Source organism: Carettochelys insculpta, chromosome 3 (assembly GCF_033958435.1).
Source record: "Carettochelys insculpta isolate YL-2023 chromosome 3, ASM3395843v1, whole genome shotgun sequence".
Classification (NCBI taxonomy): Eukaryota; Metazoa; Chordata; order Testudines; family Carettochelyidae; genus Carettochelys; species Carettochelys insculpta.
In genome coordinates this window covers 48,281,511-48,302,371 of record NC_134139.1, presented here as the reverse complement: position 1 = coordinate 48,302,371, position 20,861 = coordinate 48,281,511, and the positions used below count along the sequence as shown (strand labels likewise).

The window sequence follows — 20,861 nt, the reverse complement described above, 5'->3', positions numbered from 1 at the left end:
GTTTACATGATGACTTAAACTACTACCATTGTAGTTTTATGCAGAGAATATACTGTGAAGACTACGTGAAGACATTATAGTGTAGATGATACCAATACCTTCTTCCCAAGGGTGTTACAGAGTTTGTTTAGTTAATGTTTATTCAGTTTGTTTGGAAAACTCCAGCACTAACAGTGCTACTCATTAGAGTGTGGTCTCACATCCAGACGATCACAGATGAGCTCTATACTACACACACAGGAATCACTCACCTGCCAGTGACATCCAGTCATCTTTATAGTAAAATGAATTAACAATTTAAGCAGACACAAAAACACCACATAGCAGTTTAGTACTTCACGTCAAGTTAAAAACAATTGAAATGTTACTGCCAGCACTTAGAACTAGGCCAGGGTAACATCCCTCCTCTTGCAAAAAGGACCTTGGAAATTGTAATTAATACAAGTGTTCAAAGCCTCATTCTTCTTTTTCAACACTCCCAAGAAACATGAGGGTTAATTAGCTCAGTACTAAAACAGAGGGAAAAGCCATTTACTGAATCACAAACACCACTTTTTGCAGCTGTCTGGTTTATCCTTAATCTCCCATCCTAGTATTGACCAAGGACAATTTCTCCATCAAACCAATATCACAAGATGGTAAGACTATAAGATCTCAAACTGTGCCAGTATAAGTGGGGTGTAAATGTGTAGCATGAAGTAAAAGGAAAATATAGTATTATTGGAACAGAGCAAAAGAGAATTAAGGACAAAAATGTGCTCGAAAGAAAAGGGGCTCATCTACACTAGCCCCTTCCTTTGAAGAGGACATGTAAATGAACTAGATATGTGAGTAGCAGTGAGGTGCTGCGCGGCATATACAGCACCTCATTAGCATAATTATTGCCAAGCAAACTTTTAAGTTGCTAACTTTGAAGCACCGACAAGCAGTGTAACCACCGAAACTTCAAAGTATCTGTGCAACTTTGTTTTTGGAGTAAGGGGACTTTGAAGTAGTGTGGGAACTAAGTGCTACACTGATTGCTGGCACTTTGAAGTTAGCAACTTCAAAGTTCACGCGTCGAGAATTATGGTAATGAGGTGCTGCATATGCAGTGCAGTATCTCAGTGCTATTTACCAATCTGGCTTGTTTACATGCCCCCTTCGAAGGAGGGGGCTAGTGTAGATGAGCCCAAGGTGTTTAATGTATGGATGTTTTTCAGTTATTGGCTGAGGGAAAATAACTCTACAATCTATGAAACAAACTGAGGGAAATGTCACATTTGTAAAACCTCATTTCCTTCTGTGCATACAGCTAGTTGAATGCTGCAAAAACAATGTTTCCATGCATTGATTTGAATGTTCAATAATTGATTAAGATCCCCCATGTTCTGACCCCTTTTCATTTGCCATTTGAAAGGTTTCTTATAGTTAGCTTTCATTTCAACAAGTATTTGAAAAATGGCTGTTCAAATTGACACACTGAAGTTGAACAAAATTGCCTTTTCCAATGGAAATCTGTCTCATGTAAAAATAATTTTGACTGGCTCTACTTACAAACAGTAAATCAGTCACAGGGTGAGTTTGCATGTAAATTGCAAACAGGAATACAGTCTTGATTTGTTAAAAAATGTATTGTGAACCAAAGTCTCTTGCTGTAGTTTTGAGTAATTCCACCTGTTCCTTCATTTCTGTAATTAGGTTTGCAGAAGCAAAATCCCTGGGAGAAAAACTAAATGAAGTGAGAAATAAAATAAGTAAGTAAATTTGTTTTACGTTCCTTATCTAGCTAATTGTTGTTTTAACATAAAATTGTAACACACTGGACAGATGAAACCAAAGTTAGTTTTCTGGTTAAAATTAGCCAAGTAATTAGTAATAAAAGTACCTAAAAGACTAGTTCCTAGCTGATGACAGACATGGTAATTTTAGGTGCCAACTCTGATAATTAGAAATTTCAAAATGTGAAAGCCAAATATATTCTTCATTTGGGGTTTTAGATAACTGCTACTTATCTGAAGTAGAATGCAGCCCTGATAAAAGGTGTTTAGTATTTGTAACTAGAATCTGATGGGGGAAAATATCCAAATTCTGTGAGGTTTAGAAAGACAGTAAGCTATGTGGCTCAGGGATGGTGTTTAACTCTGTTTGTAAAGAACCGATCACAACAGGGCTCCTATCCTGGTTGAGTCTCTGGGTGCCACCCTTGCACAATTAATAAATAGCAATGTGAGACTCAGATGGGAAGGATGAGCATTTAAACAAGAGAAAAACGTTTATCTCAGGGTTTTAAGAGAACTCTCTCTGCACCAAGAATTAAACACTTTTTGTTAAATCTAGCTCTTTTTTAGAATAAATAGCACTGTATATGTGTAGTATTCTTGGGGGGCAAATACTTTCTCTAGTTCTCAGCCCAAACAGCCAAGGTAAGACCACTTTACTTCTGAATTACAGCATTCATACTGGGGTTTGGCACACTTTAAATTCACAGCTTTTGTTCATTCAGCTTAACTTTCCTAAATATTCCTGTGTATCACATGTTCATAGACTATCCTATTAGGCTAGTAGTTCCAAACCAGTAGATTGGGATCTACTGGTTGAGCATGGAGCCTCTGACAGATGCTCCTGATTAGTTTAGCCAGGAGGCTATCAAGTGCTAGCACTTCGGCCGCAGCCTTCCCTTCTTGCTGTGCTTCTCCTGTCCTCTGCTGTAGAGCTGCTCCTCCTTCCTCCAGAGCCTCCTGCTTGCTGTGCAGGGTTGGAGAGGCAGAGAAGGAGGCACTTATGATAGGGTATTCCCATCTCCCCCACCTCTGCACCCCAGCTCCACAGGGCTCAGGAAGGAGGGAGCTTGCTAGCAGTTCTTCCTAATGTCTGAACGCGCTCAGCAAACTTAAACGGGAAATGTGAATCTCTGTCACTCACACTCACTGTAACTCTGATAGTGATCAGTCATAGGGATGCCAAAGCCTCCTTTTAAAAATCAGACCAGAAAATTTTTTTCCTCTACTTGTTTTCAAGGACAGCCACCTGAAGACTATTTTTCTGTTTGTTATTGCTTGTTTTACATTTCCTATGAGACAATATAATTTAAATATACAGACTGTTGATTTTTTTCATAAAATAAATCTTTTCCTAAAAGCTTTATTTTTTCTAAAGTAAGGTCACTGCCATTAGTAAAAAGTATAGTCAACTAAACAAGCTTAGTTGCCTAAAGTTTGATTACCATGAAAATGATGTTGCTCTAGTGGTTAGAGGGGGTGATGGAGCTGCAGGTTTCTCTTCCTAATTCTGCTGCAGTTTCACTGTGATTCTTTGATGAAGGCATCTAACTGCCCTCCTCAATTTCCCCATCTGTAAAATGGGGATAATACCAATCTTGGTAGAGTGTTGTGATATATTTGAATGAAAGGTGCTATGTAAGTCCAAGATGTTATTGCTGTTGTTGTTGTTTTTTTATTATGATTATTATAAAATCTTTTTCCAATCCATTGTAAAGACATTCTCAAAGATATACTTTTCCTTAAAACTTTAAGAAGTTTACTCTGGGCTGAAAATTGGCATTCAGGTTCCTATTTCTGTTTTGGGTGGGTGCGGGGGATATGTTGCTTTTTAATAGTATCAACTTGCACTAACTTCAGTTGAAATATACAAGATTAATTTAAAGTGATAGAAGGACACCCTCCCATTTTGTGGCTAGAAAGGCTTTTCATACGTTGCTTAGGCTTCTAGGCACAAAACGTATAAAAAGATCTGCATGAACATAAACAGCTAACCACCATGCTGACAGGAGGGTCCACACTCATGGATCATATAATAGACTCAGTCACAGACTAATGTAGGCAACTTTATTAATATTTTTAAAATATTAACAAAATTCCTCAGGCTTAAGAGACCATAGTGCACAGCCACTTTCCCAGAAGGATTTTTTTTTTTATAACTTCATGCTAGCATATGAAATCCAGTATTGTGAAATTATAATGTAGGTGATTTTGAGCTATTCCTTCAGCCTATCAGGGCCTTTTCAGATCACTTGTACATTAATAAAACTGCCTGTTAGTATCTGTCAGACAATTATTAAATTCCTAGGGTCAAGAAAGTTACTTTCTTGTTACTGTAGCTAAAACAGAGCAATTAGGCCAGCTTACATTGTTAAACAGTTTGAAACAGTTTTTCAGTTTAGACCTGGCTCATTCATAGTTTGCATATTAAGACAGAACAATATTAATGATGACACATAAGGTTACTAACCTGCCAAAACTATACTGAAAAACATGATGGAGGAATAATAGTCATCTGAACCTGCAGCTAAGTCTTTAATTCACTTTTATTGTTGTTTTAGTTTCCTTAAAACATTCCTGGCTCAGTTGATGTAGAAAATTAAGAACAGATCCCATCAATATCAGTTTCTTCTATTTCCAAGTTGCACTTAATAATATAAAACTATGCACCACAGTGGTCATTGGGGGAATCTCCTGGTAAGCCACTTGGTGCGATGCAGAACCCATTTCACGTGATCTGATTATATACGCAGATATTGACAGAAGTTGGCTGTAACCTAAATTTGTATCCCGTGTGTCATAACTACCCCCTCATTCTGACCTTCTTTTGCAAGTATTGCAGTATTTTGCAATAGATGGTATGCAGAGTACTGCAACCACTTCCCAAACACATCAGCATTTCAAAAAACACATAAGGCATTTGGAACTGAGTGAAGAAATTCACAATGTGACTTTTGCTCCTAGGCTTTTGTGGTTGCTGTTGTTGATTTCACAAAAACATAAAGGGAAAACATCCTAGGAGTCAGTTGGAGTTTAAGTGCAGAATTACTATAATATTAGTAATAAGATACTGCAGCTCACATTCCTCTATTTTAATTTCTCTGTGCAATTACACCACAGAGAATCAAATCCTGCCGCCCTTATTTATGTTGAATAGTATCTTACTCAGTCAGTTGTTCCACTGGTGAGGGTAGCATTCAACATAAAGAAAGGAGGCAGACCCTGGACCATTAATAATAATAATAATAATAATAATAATAATAATAATAACAATAATAGTGCTATGTGATAAGATCACATAAGTCTAAACCTCTGAGTGCAAGAATCTCTATAAACTTCTAACCTTTTGTTGTTCTACTACTCAACTATTTGCATTAGCTTCCAGATGGATATGAACATGTTGTGTTTTTTAACTCATAAAGCACTTTGGAATCTGATCACCTGAGAGATTTTTAGTTGCAACCTCCCTAGGATTGTCCTGGAGTCTCCAGGAATTAAAGATTCATCTTTAATTAGAGATTATGTTATATGATGGAACCTCCAGGAATACATCCAACTAAAACTGACAAGCCTCTAGAAAAAGTGCTTCTGTGCTTGCGGTATGCTACCACAAATTAAATCAGGACATACGAAGGAGCTGCTGGCACATTGCTGTCCAGGAGTGGTCCTCACAATGCGGTGGAGCCTCACAATTCTCTTTTTCCAGCACACAATAAAATAGTGCGGTACAACAATTCACTCCACTCTTCTGTGAAAGTGACGGTGGCAGGGGTAGGTCAAGGAGGTTTGCAACTTCATAAATGGCTGGTCAGAGTCCCCCACCAAGTGATAGCAATGAGGCCATGAGCACTTCTTCAGCTGAATAGAAACAGAGAAGAATTTGGTCCACTGAGGGGATTTTAGAAAACATGCTCTGTACAAGGAAAACTAAGCTAGTCAATTATTGCTAAGTTTAGTGATTAAAAGAGCTGCTCACATGCAAGCGTGCAAGAGACTCACATGCAGCAGATGCATATAAGATCCGTAAAGATTTCCAGTGCTTCACTGTAAATGCCTGTTTTATTTCAGATGTTTGTGTCACTCTTTGGTCTAATTTTTCCTGAGGAAAAAGTTAGACCAAATGGTATTTGCAAACTCCAAGGGAGGCAGCTGTTCCTTTTAGTCTGTCAAGAAATCAGCTAGTACTATAATTGAAGCTGGGAGAGGAAAGGCAAACTCAGGTGGGAGTAATAGCTGTGCAGGCAAACAGGCCCTCTAGTAATGAAAAAGGTCAGGTGGATGGATTATGTGCATGTGATGTTGACTGTGCGATTGAACCCCCAGAATTATTGTGATGTTTCATTGGTCTGTCTTCTCTGATACATTCATGCATGAGATTGTAGGATATCCAAGGCAATCATACTCTTCAGCAAGGCCAAAGTATTATTAGAAATCAGATTATACTATACGTTTAGTTTATTTTTATGCATAGCACTTATATCATTTTCACAATGCATTGTAATACTGCCAATGGTGAGTAAGGCAGTGAGAGTTGTTGGGGGCAGTAGCACAAGAAGTATGAAAGGCTAACAGTAAGAGGAGGCAAAGAACAAAACAATGGTCAAGATTGTCCACTGTTTTATCTTTTACACAGGCTTTTGTGTGAGTGCCAAGTGGGGTATAAAACATGATCACCTCCAAATTCTCTGCTTGATCAGTGGCAATTTTAAACCCACTTTGCACTGGTGTAAATGATGACAAAAGTTGCACAACAGTGGAAAATCAAAACTATTGCTTGGAAAAAACTATATTCAGCAAGATTAGAAGGACAAAGAAACAACATCTAAGGTGAAGGTTACTATTCCAGTCAGATCACCCTCATCTCTGGGTATTGCAATTCAGTGCACCGTCTCATCTGGCAGGAGAACTCCCACATTCCTTAGCAAATCCAATACTTTGTCTTAGTTAGGGATGGAGCAATACCATAACTCTGAACATTTATGTTATTGGTTTAATGGCTTGATTTCAAACACTATATTAAGATCATTGCATTTTTAGTTTTGGAACTGCTGTTTCTTAATCTTGGGTCCATCTTCACTTTCTCCCTGCCACTGCACATATATGCATATGTGCACACATTCTCATTCAAAGACAAGATGTTATGGTATAAGTCAAGGACACCTAAAAAAATGAATCCCAGGTGTCCTCATCTGCTGTTAATATCCTGTTTGGGGAATGCCAAGACATCAGTCTCTTTTCATCTACCTGGCACATTAAACATCTGAGGGAAATAATATTTTTTTAAAAATCTCTGTTTAGTAATTGTATCTCTGAAGGGCAACTTATTTGAGATACAACAAGTGAATGTGCCATAAAGAAGAAAAGCAAAAAAGAAATGGAGTGTAATGAAATTAAGCTTACATGGCTATGTGATTGCATAGCTTGATTATGTCTTTTGGTATCAAATCATCTCCACATTTTAAAAAATTAATAAAATCAGCTATTCCCATTTGCCACATTAACCTAGCCATTATTTTATGTCTGAATTTTTATAGATGTCACAAAAAAAAGTAAGTATTTGAAAAGTGATAGGATTGTGGTCTTAAAGTTTTCACATGGAAACCATGAAAGAAATCATGGAAATATATAGGAGAACAGGCAAATATGCATTTGAGGCTGACATAGCTATTGCAATAGAGGAGTGACATGAAAAGCTTTGTTAGGATGCATACTGTGCTTCATGAAAAGAGAATCACAGTAAAATTCTGGTCCTCTAAAAGTTATCAGTACAAACGCCTAAAGATCCTTTTCTTACCTTGATATATTCATGTGATTTCCCTGTGGGATCCTCATGATAGAGAAGAATAATGTCCTGAATATAGTGAGCCTATGCCACCCTGGATGTGTCTAAAAAATCTTCATGTACCAGAATAACTGTCCATAGGCAATTAGGAGGAAGGGAAAGTGCTATGCTGATATCACTGTACCTATATAGGTATAGTTATTATACCTGTGTAACTCTATTAGTATAACTGATAACATTTTCCTGGGTAGATAAAGTCTTAAGACTAAAACAATTGGATTTCTACAAAAAGAGGTGATGCAAAACACCACTGAAGCAATGTCTGGAGTCACAGCTGAAGAGATCAATTCTGCAGGGTTTCTTGTCCTCACTTGCCAGTATATATTATGCAGTTTGAGACAGGAGAATTAATTCCTTAGGTAGCAGAATACCAAGGAAGATTGCAGGAACGTTGTGTGATTGCTATATCAATATTACGTAGAGTTAAATAGGTGCGGAAAATCGTGCATGAGCCAAAAGCATTTTTTCACTTTGTAATGGAAGGGGCATATAAATTCAAAGAGGGTAAAATTCACTCTCTGTTGAGGCCTAGTACCATGCCTGAACTCCTGGTATTAAGAGGAATTTAAATGGGGCATAGGTCTTTTTCTGGCTTTCGTCACAGGGGTGACTTTCACCCCAGCTTTCTAGAAGCTTGTTATTAGTATTATTGTTTACTGATTGAATGAGAATGTGAAAGTTCAGAGTCCAAACACCAGCTTGCTGGACAGAAATTGTTTCTGCCATTTATTAAGTGAGAATAGAAACAGGAGAGAGTTGTCTACTTTTGGAATGCATATCCAGTCTCTAACACAATATTCTTAAAGGCATTTTGTTTTAATTAAATAAACATTGAAACTTCATAGCTGCTGATGACTGTAATTTGCTGTTCTAGTTCGCTTCCAGAAAGTTTCAAGTACTTTTCCACTTTTATATCTGATGTATATGTTGAATGAATTTTATTGGAAGTGACTAGTGCATAACAAAAAATTATAAAATTAGGATTAAAAGGGCACTGGAAAACTCAAAAAGAAAAACAATGTTATGTTCCAGAGGCAAACCTAGATCAAATGAGAAGCAAGCAATTCACAAATAAATTAATCCAGTATGAAGATTTAATGAACAGATAACTCCACCCAAAATATCACTACATAGTGTTTCCCCTTTCAGGTAGCATAGTATGAATTGTTATCTCCAGCTGAGACTTGTAAATTCCATGGAACAAATCCTGAAGTTCTTAGTCAAGCAAAACACCCATTAAGGTTGGCAGGAGTTCTGCTTAAATAAGGATTGAATAAAACCTCTGAAAAGACTTTTGCATTTGGCCCCATGGTTGGTGTTTTAGTTAGTAATGAGCAGCGAACATTAGCTTTATTCATACAGCAAAAAAGTTGAAAGTTCTTTTGTGAAACATACATATTGCACTGAGTTTGCATTCTGATAACTGCCGCCTACCTGCGTGTCTTTCCTGGCTGTGAAAGCTTGGATGGAAATCTCTGGGTCATTCAGATTTCCTCACAGCTTCCATGTGAGTAGGAGGAGGCAGTGCAGATCCCCCTATCTCATTTCAGTTAAAACACAGTTTGTCAGAAGAACATTTCTATTCATGGATGTTTTCTTGCAAAATTCCATTTGCCATTGGGCCTGGTTGTTGGACCATATTCAGGCTTGGATCAAGATTTATCCTGAGGAGCTGCCATGGGGATTCTATGGTTGTCAATTTGAATCTTGCCTCTTGAAAATCATAAAAGTAAACAAAAGCTCCAATCCTTTAAATAAATTAACACACATGCTTACTTATACAAACATGAGTAGTCCTATTGATTTGAATGGGACTACTGAAGTGTTTAAAGGTAAACGCATGTTAGTGTTTTCAGTTTTGGGGCCTTCATTCTCTGTTTGTTGAACGGCACCTCCCCTGCTCCCATCCCCAGCCTCTGGCTTACTAACAATGGGATGCAGTAGTTTGCTAGTTTGGTTTCATTTGCCACCACGCAGATAAATATTATCACACGTTTGGCAGTAGTACTGCATTTCTCTTCGCTCTTTCCCCACTTCAAAACAAGCAAGGGGGAAATTTAATCAGCAAAGCAACACACTTAGGCTGTTTCTGCACTGAGCCCTAGTGCTAACAATTTGATGCAAATAAGCAGTCTCAAAAATGCAAAATGATGGCTCATTTGCAGATTCACATTCTTAATGTGAATATTCATGAGGCTAATTTGCATATTTGCAACAGAAATCACATAGTGTAGATGTTGTTCTGCCGGCAAAAAAAACACCTTTGTCAGAAGCCCCTTGTGCCTGGAAAAAATCCTCTGTACCTCCTCCTAGTCCCAGCCCCAACCTGGCCCCAGTGGGGGCCTAGAACCTGCAGCAGAAGTGGATCCCAAGGCTGATGCCCCTTGGAGTCCTGCTGCCCTTTGGGTTCATGGTTCCCCCCACCTCCTCCATGTTTTGAAGCCCTTCCACCCCTGCCCCAAGCCCCTCTAGTCATGTTTTCATGCCCCAAACTGCCTATCATAAGCCCCTCCATACATAATTCAGACTTTTGTAGTTTGCTTTATTGAAAATAGTTTATTACACCATTTCTTTTCAACATGTTTTTCTTTGGTTCACCACACTTGCATCCTTCTTTATTGAGCAGGGGTTGGGCAGGGATGAGAGGGAGCGGTCACGGTGGGGATGGGGTAGGGCTGTGAGCCTGAGGCTGCCTCTGGGGGTGCCCTGAGGAGGGTTACTGGAGCACTCGGAGAAGTACTTCTTCAGGGCCTCACAGATCCACAGCTCTTGCTGGTGGGCCTGGATGATGGGAGCTGCTCATATGAATGGCGCTCGGGCTGGTGGCCACCCACCCCCCCCCCGCCAACAGGAAGGCATCCGCCTTTTCCTCCACAATGTTGCACAGGGTACAACACGCTGCTGCAACTTGGGGTATGTTGTGCTCCCCAATATTCAGGTGGGGGAGCAGACACCTAAAGCCTGCTTTGAGACAGCTGAAGGTGCGCTTGGCCTGCATCCTTGCCCAATCGAGGTGGGCATTGAAGAGTTCACAGCTGGGATCCAGCTGCTCAGTGTAAGGCTTCATGAGCCAGTGCATGAGGGGGTAGGCTGCATCCCCCATGTTGCAGAGTGGCCTTTGCACGTCCCCAACCGCCAGATCATGGCAGGGGATGAAGGTGCCCACCTTCATCCTCTGGCACAGGCTGGAGCTGTGGAACACACGAGCATTGTGTGCCTAGCTTGACCACCCAACGTAAATGTCCATGAACTGTCCACGGTTTATATACTTGGCTGTGCTATGCTCTGGGGCATGGATTGGGATGTGGGTCCCATCAATGGCCCTGACGCAGTTTGGGAACCCCAGAGCAGTGACTCCATCCATGACTGCAGCCAAGTCTTCCATACAGATGACCCACAACACCAGGATGGTGTTGATGGCTGTCATGACCTGCAGAGGGAGGGGACTAAACACACATCACAACTAAGGGAGGGAGTCTCTGTCCCATCCCCTTTGCATCCCCTCCACTCCCAGCTCTCCAGGACCCTCCCATTTGCCCTCCCCCAGGCATCAGGACTGTGTGAGAACGGGGTGGCATGGTCCCCCAGGAAGGAGGCTTCCCCTGTGAACCCCACCTTTCACAGCCCTGATCCCGCATCCTGAGGGTCCCTATTGGGTGGGATGCCTACCTCCCTGGTCCCCATGCAGGGACTGCAGTCCAAGAGTGCCTTACCTCCTTGAGGAGGGCCCCAATGATGGACTTCCCCATGCCAAGCTGGTGGCCCACTGAGCGGTAGCTGTCAGGGGTGACAAGCTTCCAGAGGGTGACTGGGACCCCCTTCTCCATGGGGATTGTGGACCACAGCCAGTTGTCCTGTCTCCAGATAGTGGGGGCGAGCCAGGAGCAGAGCTCCAGGAAGGTGTCCTTCCTCATTTGGAAGTTCTGGAGCAACTGCTGGCCATCCCACTGCTCCATGACCAGCCAGTCCCACCAGTCAGAATAGGTGCAGTGCCTCCAGATCTGCCTATGCACCTGTGCGGGCAGGCGCTGGTGTGACTGTCTTGCAGCCAGGGTGAGCTCCTTGAAGGTGGTCTTGGGATCACTCTCTGGGAGGGAGAAGAGGACTTCCCTCAGGAGGTGCAGCTGGTGCTGAAGCACCTCTGTGGGGCCAGTGCAAACCCAGGGGCTGCTCTGGCAATATAGCTTCCTGGAATGATTTATGTCTCCCAGAAAGAGTTGAAGCACTGCTCCAGCTGTGCTGTCCCTCAAGGAGGTGGCACACTTGCAGCATCGGCAGGGAGTGGGTGTCGGTGGGGGGGCCCTTTAAGGGAGCGTCTTATCAGGGCTCCTGGAAGGCAATAGTGACCTGCAGCCCTGTCTGCTGTGCTGCCAGTTGGCTGTTTTGCTGTAGAGTGGCCAGGTAGTCCAGCTGCTCTCTGTCAACAGAGCGAATCGCTCTTTCAATCCACTTTGCTACCTGGATGAGTTCTGTCAACGGAAGCGTTGTCACAGAATACCTTCTACAAGAACTTCTGTCGACAAATCACTCTAATGTAGACATAGCCTTAGTCTCCATGCCCATTTAATTCTTGGCCTTTCTACTGAGACTGTTAGGAAGAGTGTCAAGTCAAGCCAACTATGACAGTATTTTTATTAAGTGAACATATGTCCACAAGCAGCTGGATTCAACCTACCAAATTTATTTCACCTTGAGTACAGGTAACTTGCAGATAGTACTCTTTCAATTACAGTCATCCTGAGCTGCATTTCAACTGATGGCCTGGAGGGCAAGTGTTCCAAATCCCAAGCAACTCAAAACACTGAGGACCTCATCCAACTCTCTCTGAAATCAACTTCAACACAAATTGCTCTAGGAGGGGACATTATATTCTCTGGTGATAAGTATCTGAAATAAGGCCAAATCCCTCCTTCATTTTTTGTTTTGTTTCATTTATTTAATATGTGATATTTCTATCCTGGATCTGATCTTAAAGATGGATCATTTAAATGTCACTTACATTAGCTTCCTAGTGTAAAATTACATTTGCATTTCTAGAATGAAACTTCTATATTGGTATTTTGATCACATGTGCAGCAGATTCACTTTCATTTTAGGCCCTTTATATAAGGCCATTTATATTCTTGCACTAATACTGTCATCCAGAGCCATAATGAAAGAGAAGGAGGTTAGGACACTAGTTCCCACCTCTTAGCCCTACCGTAGACTTGATACATGGTTTTGGGCAAATCCTTTGATCTCTCAATGCCTCAGCTTCCATCTATTATATGGGAATAATAATGCTTCCTTCTTTCTGCTCTTTGTTTGACTTGTCCATTTAGATTGTAAACTCTTCCAGGAAATGCTTGTTTCTTCCTTTGTGTTAGTACATCTTGTAGCACAGTAAGGCTTTCATTCTGACTGGGGGCCACAAGTAACATAGGGAAGTAAAAACAATGCCAGGGTTCCATTATGCAGTAAGGGCAGGAGTGAATGGTGTTATAAACTTGCTAACAAAACCATGCCATGCAGTAGGGCAATCTACCTGTGGTTCTAGTTAGCAAACTTCCAGCACTACTATAAATAGCCTTTATAATCAGGCAGAGTCCAAATACCAGAAGGTAAGAACTGTTCTTTTATGGGCTGGGGATTAAAACTATTCATTTCTAGTTGATACATGAGATGGGCTACTAGATCAGTGAGCTTAGTGATAAGAAGGACACAGAACAGAGGGTCCAGTGGTAAAGGTGGAAGATTGACGTTTCTGGGTTGTAAGATCAGTATTTTTCAGAGTTCATAAAACTCCAGATTCAGCAGAGTTGAAGCTTGCTCATGGGAAGGCAAGTTTCCTCTCGTGGTAGTGGTCTTTTCCCTAGCATGCAAGCCAATTTTCAGCCATGGAAAGACATGCCATGTTGGCATTAGGGATGTTGTTCAGCAGCATTTTATGTAGAGGCAGTGGTCCTTGTAAAAAGAGCTGTGAGCATCAGAGGAGTTTGCTGTGTGCTTTAGTCTCTGATTAGAGTTAATCCTTGATATGGAATGGCTCTCTGGCAGTCTGTCATTAGTGTAGAACTGATGTTCTTGAAACAAAAGATTGCCCACATGTAGTTTGACCAGCTCTGGTCGAGGAGTGGTATATAGAAACTTAAAATTTCTCCAGACTCTGCATCACTGATTTCTTCTTCAAATGGGAAGCTAAACTTGCAAAGTCCCAGATGTCTGCTACTGCTTGGCAGAGGAGTGACGCTAGTGTCAGAAAGGAATGCTGGAGTCAGAAGATGGACCTCCAATAGCATATTTTTCAATACATAATCTGAGATAAACAGTGGTGCTGTTTGCTCTTCTTTTGACATTTTTGACTAACTAAATCAAGCATATTATCCCTGTATTATCTCTAGTGTCAAAGAAAAATTAAAGAGAACAGGCTATCGGGGCAAATAGTCCCAGATGTAATTTCTCACCTGGGAGTTTATTTAACATGGCCCAGTGCCTGGAAGCCCCAGTCTGTTTCTGACCACAAGGATAGTTTCAAAGTCATTTTGTAATAAACCAGATATGTTTATGTGTCCACCAAAATAGCAGATAATATTCAGATTTTTTTCTCATTAATTCCTTGGCCTGATAGTTTTAACATAATGCTGCAAAAATATAGTTCAGTGTGTATTTGTTATGTATAACATTCTATGTGCCAGGCCCTTGTGATTACAGTTTTGAAGTCTCTCTCTAAAATATTACATCTTGCTATTTGAAATTACAGGATAAAAACAAAGGAACAGCACTTTGTGGTGTGAAAAATCCACACCCCTGTGCACTACAGCTATGCCTGACCTAAACCCCAACATAGATGCAGATAGTTTGGCATGAAAAGTGCTTCCTCCTACCTAGCTACCATTGCTTGGGGAGTTGGAGTTCATGCACTTACAGAAAACCCTTCTTTTCTTGAAGTCTGCATTCATGTTACAGGGATATAGCAGCAAAGCTAGTGCACCATAGTTGTGCCATTATATCCTTCTTAATGGAAACAAGCCCTACATTTCTGCTGATTTTATTTTTAATTAGCTTGTCATTAGCTGATGTTTATTATTCATTAGAAATCTAAATTTCATCAATTTGCAGGATACTAACTTTTTTTTAAATTTTGTTACTACTCTTTTCATGTTATTTTTTCTCCCCTTTGTGTCTCTCTCTTTCCGTAAGGAGAGTATTGCTCATCATTCACCATGACCCTGTTGTAGTGTTGAATTTCTTCCTGTTCCTAATGATGTTTCAGTTCTGATTTTTTGAGGCAGAATGTAAATAGAATTTTTGCAGAGGGCCATATAGAAAAACTCCAAACTGACCTCATAACTTTTGAAATTATCTCTTCTTATTCAGGCGGTGGAGGCCCACAACAGGCTTGATACTAATAATTTAATTCACATAGGTCAGTGCACAGCTAATAAACAAATACATTAATTCCTAAGAATTAGTGAAGACATAAACTGCATTTAGCTGTGTCTAGAAGCATCCAGAACATTAAAGATTAGTCTGCAGTATCGGCATTAAGGTTGGTTTATAGGATATCCCTATGGCATTGGTTTTCAACTGCAGTAATGGGCCAGCTCTTTATTTAATTCATGTACAAATAGATGCGATAAACAACTAAGCAACAACTTCCAGATGTGCATCAGTTTCCTGCATATCCTCAAACATTTGAGAGGAAGATAGGTATGGTTACAATTTGAGCATATATAGTAATTTAGGGCATTCAGGTGGGAAGATACAAATCCAGTTTATGTTAAAACAACAAGTGAAGTCCAAGGGCATGATCCCATTAGACAGTTCTAAAATAATAATTTCAAAATATTCACTGATCTTCATCTTAGAAAGCCCAGATCTAAATTTAGACACCAAAAAATGTTGTAAACATCTCTACAATGGAGCAAGAGTCCAGACAGCACTGACACACCAGTACCGTTAATACTGCAACTGAAAACTTCTGTGATTACTTATGCTCAGGGCCTCATTTACTGTGTATTCTGAAGCCATGGAATTTGTTGCAGAAATCACCATTTGTAAGATGATTGTGCTCCAAAATCTGAGAGTTCATTTAGGTCCTCTCTAGATTAGGTAAACAGGTCTTACTTTAAAATATGTTGATTAAAGCATTTTAACTACCACATTTTTAAAGACTATTGTTTTAAAGACTGGGTTTAACACCTTTAAAAGTGTGCTAGCTGGTCATGGTCAACCTTCTGAAAGAGCCTCCAAAGACTTCTTTAAATTTTACCAAGTTGTCTAAAGCCCGTGGAGCTGTTTTGAGAGTTGTGGACTACCAGAGTGTAGAAGAGTTCTGGCCAACCCAAAGTGGTGTTGCCGTGCTAAAGCAACTTTATGCCATCAAGAACATTCTTGCTACAGAGGGACTCCTCTTACAGATGGTTGTTCCTTTCTATGCCCCTTTCTCACCACAATAGCAATGCAAACAGCATGGCTGTGTCTACACTTGCATTCCTCTTTCGAAAGAGGTATGCAAATTAGGGAAAATGAAAATGCAGATGAGGTGCAGATTTGCATGTCTGACACCTCATTTGCATGTTCTTATTTCAAAATAGCTTCTTTCGAAATAAGCAAACCAGTATAGACACTGCTCTTTCGAAAGTAAACCCCATCTTTGAAAGAATCCTTCTTCTTCCCTTTTTTATGGGAAGAAGGGTTCTTTCGAAGATGGGGTTTACTTTTGAAAGAGCAGTGTCTACACTGGTTTCTTTCACAAGAAGCTATTTCGAAATAAGAATATGCAAATGAGGTGCCAGATATGCAAAGCTGCACCTCATCTTCATTTTCATTTTCCGTCATTTGCATGCCTCTTTCGAAAGAGGAATGTCAGTGTAGACACAGCTGACCAGAAAATGTGCATTACAGAACGGCAGAATGACACCTGATCCACCTTATAGGCTGTTGATTTAGATGTTAGTCTGTGATCCAAGGACCTTGCTTTTCATTCTGAGTTTGACATTTATTTAATGTGAGCCCTAACTGGAGACAGATTCAAAACAAACAAGCAAAAAACAGCAAATTGGATCAGCCCTTTTGCAAATCTGACCAGAAGTGTCACGATGAAAACTACTGAATGCTGAGTAGTTTTCAAAATCTACCCTTATGAAAGGGCCTAATGAGAGCTGGGATACTTTGGAAATCTGGCCCCAGCTTCTGCTTGTGTATAATTCATGCCATGAGGTAATTTAAGAATAATAAAATGAATATAACAATGAAAAAAGCATAAAACAAAATGCAATTCTGCAACATTTTGAAATTCCAGCACAAAATTTTAAAATTACAAAATAAACTTTTCCGAGAATATTTCCATTGCATAGGACATTTTTAAAATGCATTTTACTTCAGTTCAGAACAAATTTCAAAATGTCAAAATTTCCTGCAAAATGGAAATTCTCATTTGGATCATCTCCAGTTGCATATGCAATTTCAATGTCAACATTTCCAGAATTTCATGCCTGAGACTGCAATTTTCACATTCTGTAGTGCAGTCATTTTTTAGAATGTTTAAAGCTAAGAGAACCTTCGAATGTTATGATAAAAATTCAAAAGAAGCCCTAAAGAAGCCTTTTCCTTCCATATTTCTAAAATTACAGAGTGCTTATTTCTGTACTGATCTGGTGTGTGTGGTAGGTCAACACTTTATTTGAATGTGATATTTTAGAACACAGCTCCATTTGATTTCTGGAAGCATCTGAAATAACATTTTTTAAGACAAAAATATGTGATGGTAAATTTTCACCTAGCCTAAATATTTTTCCCTATTAGAAGGCAAATTCCTAAAGAGGTTCTATGCAGTTCCGCTGAGATCGTATACGTTTGGTATTGTACTTAGATTATTATTCATCTAAGCTGAAAACGTTCCCATTTAATAGCATCTTCCTTGACAAGTGGTTCTCTGACTTCATTACTGAGTTATGCAGCCATTTAGTAATGGGCTTGTGCAAAATGGAAGCTGAAGGAAAACTCAGTGGAGTATTTTGTTTTCATGCTAGTTTCTAGTTAATTACATCTAATTTGAGATGAAATCTGTATCCTTTAAATCACTGAATATGATGTTTAATTATCAGCATTATCGTGCAAGAAGCTTTTCCCCTGCTTCAGATTATTATTCTTTAATTTGGTGTTCTTTGTCTGTTTGTCTTCTCCACTCTCCTCCATGCCTGTTGACTCTTGTCACAAGGCTGGAGTTTTCTTTTACTTTTCCATCTCTTTTCCATACCTCAGGATGGTACATGTGTCCAGAAACACAGGCCAAAACCAACAGATTTATCTCAGCCCTAATGACAGCGAGCTGCATGCTGAGTGAATTCTTAAATTCCCCAAAACTATTTTTTTGCCAGAACATGTGGAGTTGCAGCATTCAACATTTTATTGGGACTGTTATCTCCAAATGAAGAATGACTCCTCTGGAAAAAATGATTTGGTATCAGCTGCAGGGCTATTTTTAGCTGCTTGTTTGGTGAGACTTCAGAAAACAGAATTAACCATATGGAGAGAGATGCCCGCCAAGTCTTAAATTCAATTTTTGCAAACCACATTTAAAAGCTACCTTGTCTACAAGTTTCCATTATTGGGATCAGGAGATATTTTTCTTTCTGAGCCTATGATTCCTCATTGTGCTTTGGATAAATATTTGTGTTTGTGAAGATTATAGAACTGGCAGTACTAGAGTCTGAAATCTTATGTTTATTTATTTGAAAAAGTTAACACAGGCAACAGTATTGAAATTGTCTCCTAATTCTGTCACTAATGAACTTTCAGAATTGCCTTAGGATAACCTGTGTTCTTATACCACTTATGAGTAGAAGTGGTCAGAATTTTCTTTTCTCTGAAAATTTCAATGACAACAAAAAAGAGATCATTTTCATTAAAGCTTTTCCACACAAAATTTCAACATTTTAACAACTTGAGGTTTGCAGATGATATAGTCATCATTGCAGAAGACGAGGAGAAGCTAGCGAAAAGGGTACAGGAGCTAAACAAGGAAGAGAAGCAGTATGGACTGATTATGGACGTTGATAAAACAAAAATAATGGTATTTGGTGATAAGGAAATAGGTAGGAAGATCAGTGTAGATGGGACTGAACTAGAGAATGTAGAGAGGTTCACATATCTGGGGAGCAACATAACATATGATCTAAACTGTAAGAAGGAAATAGAAACAGAATAGCGAAAGCAAGAGCGAGTTTGAAGGTGATGCATAAGATCTGGGGAAGCAAAGCAATCAGCTTAGGAACGAAGCTAAGCACCTTAAAGCGATCAGCTTAGGAACTAAGCTAAGCATCTTGAAAACGTGTATATTCAGCAGCATGTTGTATGGATGTGAGACAAAAAGCAGTCAAGTAGCGCTTTAAAGACTAGCAAAATGGTTTATTAGGTGAGCTTTCGTGGGACAGACCCACTTCTTCAGACCATAGCCAGACCAGAACAGACTCAATATTTAAGGCACAGAGAACCAAAAACAGTAAGCAAGGAGGACAAATCAGAAAAAGATAATCAAGGTGAGCAAATCAGAGAGTGGAGGGGTGGGCGGGAAGGTCAAGAATTAGATTGAGCCAAGTATGTGAGACGTGGGTGATAGATTCAAAGGGAAGAATATTGGCATTCTAGAGGAGTTTTTATAGAAAGTTCCTGAGAATAGGATGGATGCAAAAGGTCACCAACAAGGAATTATATGGGAAGATACATTTGAAAGAGAACCTACGGCAGAAAGTTATGCAACAGAAGTTACAGCTATTTGGGCATAACTACAGAATGGAAGATGAATGAAAAATCAAGACTCTGGTATTTGGAATAATGGATGGTTCGAATAGGAGGCACAGACCACACAGAAAATGGATAAATGATATAGTGAATTGGTGTGGAACTAGTCTACAGAAACTAAGCCACTCCACATTGGACGGGGAAAGATGGAAGGAAATAGTGAGAGAGGCATCAGACACCAACAGGTGCTGAGCCCAGGGGTTGTTGCTGATGATCAATGAAGAATTTTCACTTGAATCCCAAAGCTTCTTTTGGGGAAATCAAAACCAAATCTCTAGTTTTTGTTCAGATTAATCCAAACTGAAGTATTTCAGTTTGTCAAACCAAATTAAAATTCTTCATTTCAGGTTAGTTCAACATTAAACCATGCTCACCTGAGCTATCACAGTGCTTCATGGGAACTGATGTTTGGATGCCTAATGCCACCATTTTACACCTATAGGTGAGGCTTCCAGGCCAGGCTACATCTCCCAAAATGCACACAATCTCTCCGAAAAGTTTTCCGATGCTTAGAGATAAATTAAACTTTTGTTATTTGAGAAGTCATATACTGTTTTGGTCCCTCTAACCAAACAAATTCCACTCTTCCTCTTGTTGTCAGTAACCACAGAAGAAAATTAAAATTCCTGTGTCTGCTAAAAGAATGAAGAGGATGCTATCATTATTACAGAAATGAAAATCAGATCAGACCATTAGGGAACCAGCCCTAATTAAATGTCCCTTTCTACCACCTTTTTGGAAATACAATCACCCTATCATGCTAGCATTCTAAAAATAGCAGATTGAATGTAGAGGTTTAGGCTAGCCACTGGAGTAGATATCCATGGGATTGTGAGGGATTGTACTTGGGCAGCTAACTTATACCACTGCCTGTGCAGTTGCGATTACACTGATAGTCTTATGCATTTGCTTCAGCAAGCTAGCACATGTACGGTAAACTCATATCCAGCAGCCCTGGGACTGGACGATGCCAGATATTCAAATATTCTGGATAATACACAGGTATACCTAGCATTGCATAACATTAAAGAAAAACAAAATTAGATATTAAGAAACAAACAAAAATGTATGCAGAGCACTTTATTTACCAACAACAGTAGCACTGTACACTGTAAACATACTGTATTTGCTGTATTTATCTGTATTTACTTTCACTATACTGTAGTAATGCAAAATCTAACTAATAACCAGCTAAAATGTCAGTTATTTGAGAGTTCCGAACAGTACAATGCTGTATAATAAAGAATTCGTTGTACATCTGAGCTGGGAATCACATCTCCAGGCTTTTGCAAGACAGACTTACTCTTAGACTGAGAACCTCTTTGGCATTTGACCAGCTCAAGATTGGTGATGGACCAAGACTGATTTAAATCTAACTCATCTCCCTTCCATCCTCCTCCACCAGTGCTGAAAGTAAACTCCGTGCTTGACTTCATTGACAGAAGATAACTTAAGTTCCAGTGTTTCTTATTGAG

The 20,861-nt window shown here is 39.7% G+C and overlaps 1 protein-coding gene across 1 annotated transcript in view; it reads left to right on the top strand.

The window, feature by feature from the left end:
* KIF6 (kinesin family member 6) overlaps nucleotides 1-20,861 on the top strand; it is a 310,424-nt gene that overhangs the window by 233,854 nt on the left and 55,709 nt on the right. The window contains exon 15 of the mRNA XM_074988562.1: nucleotides 1,681-1,736. Within this exon, the coding sequence (XP_074844663.1) occupies nucleotides 1,681-1,736 (56 nt within the window). The remainder of the gene's footprint in view (nucleotides 1-1,680; nucleotides 1,737-20,861) is intronic.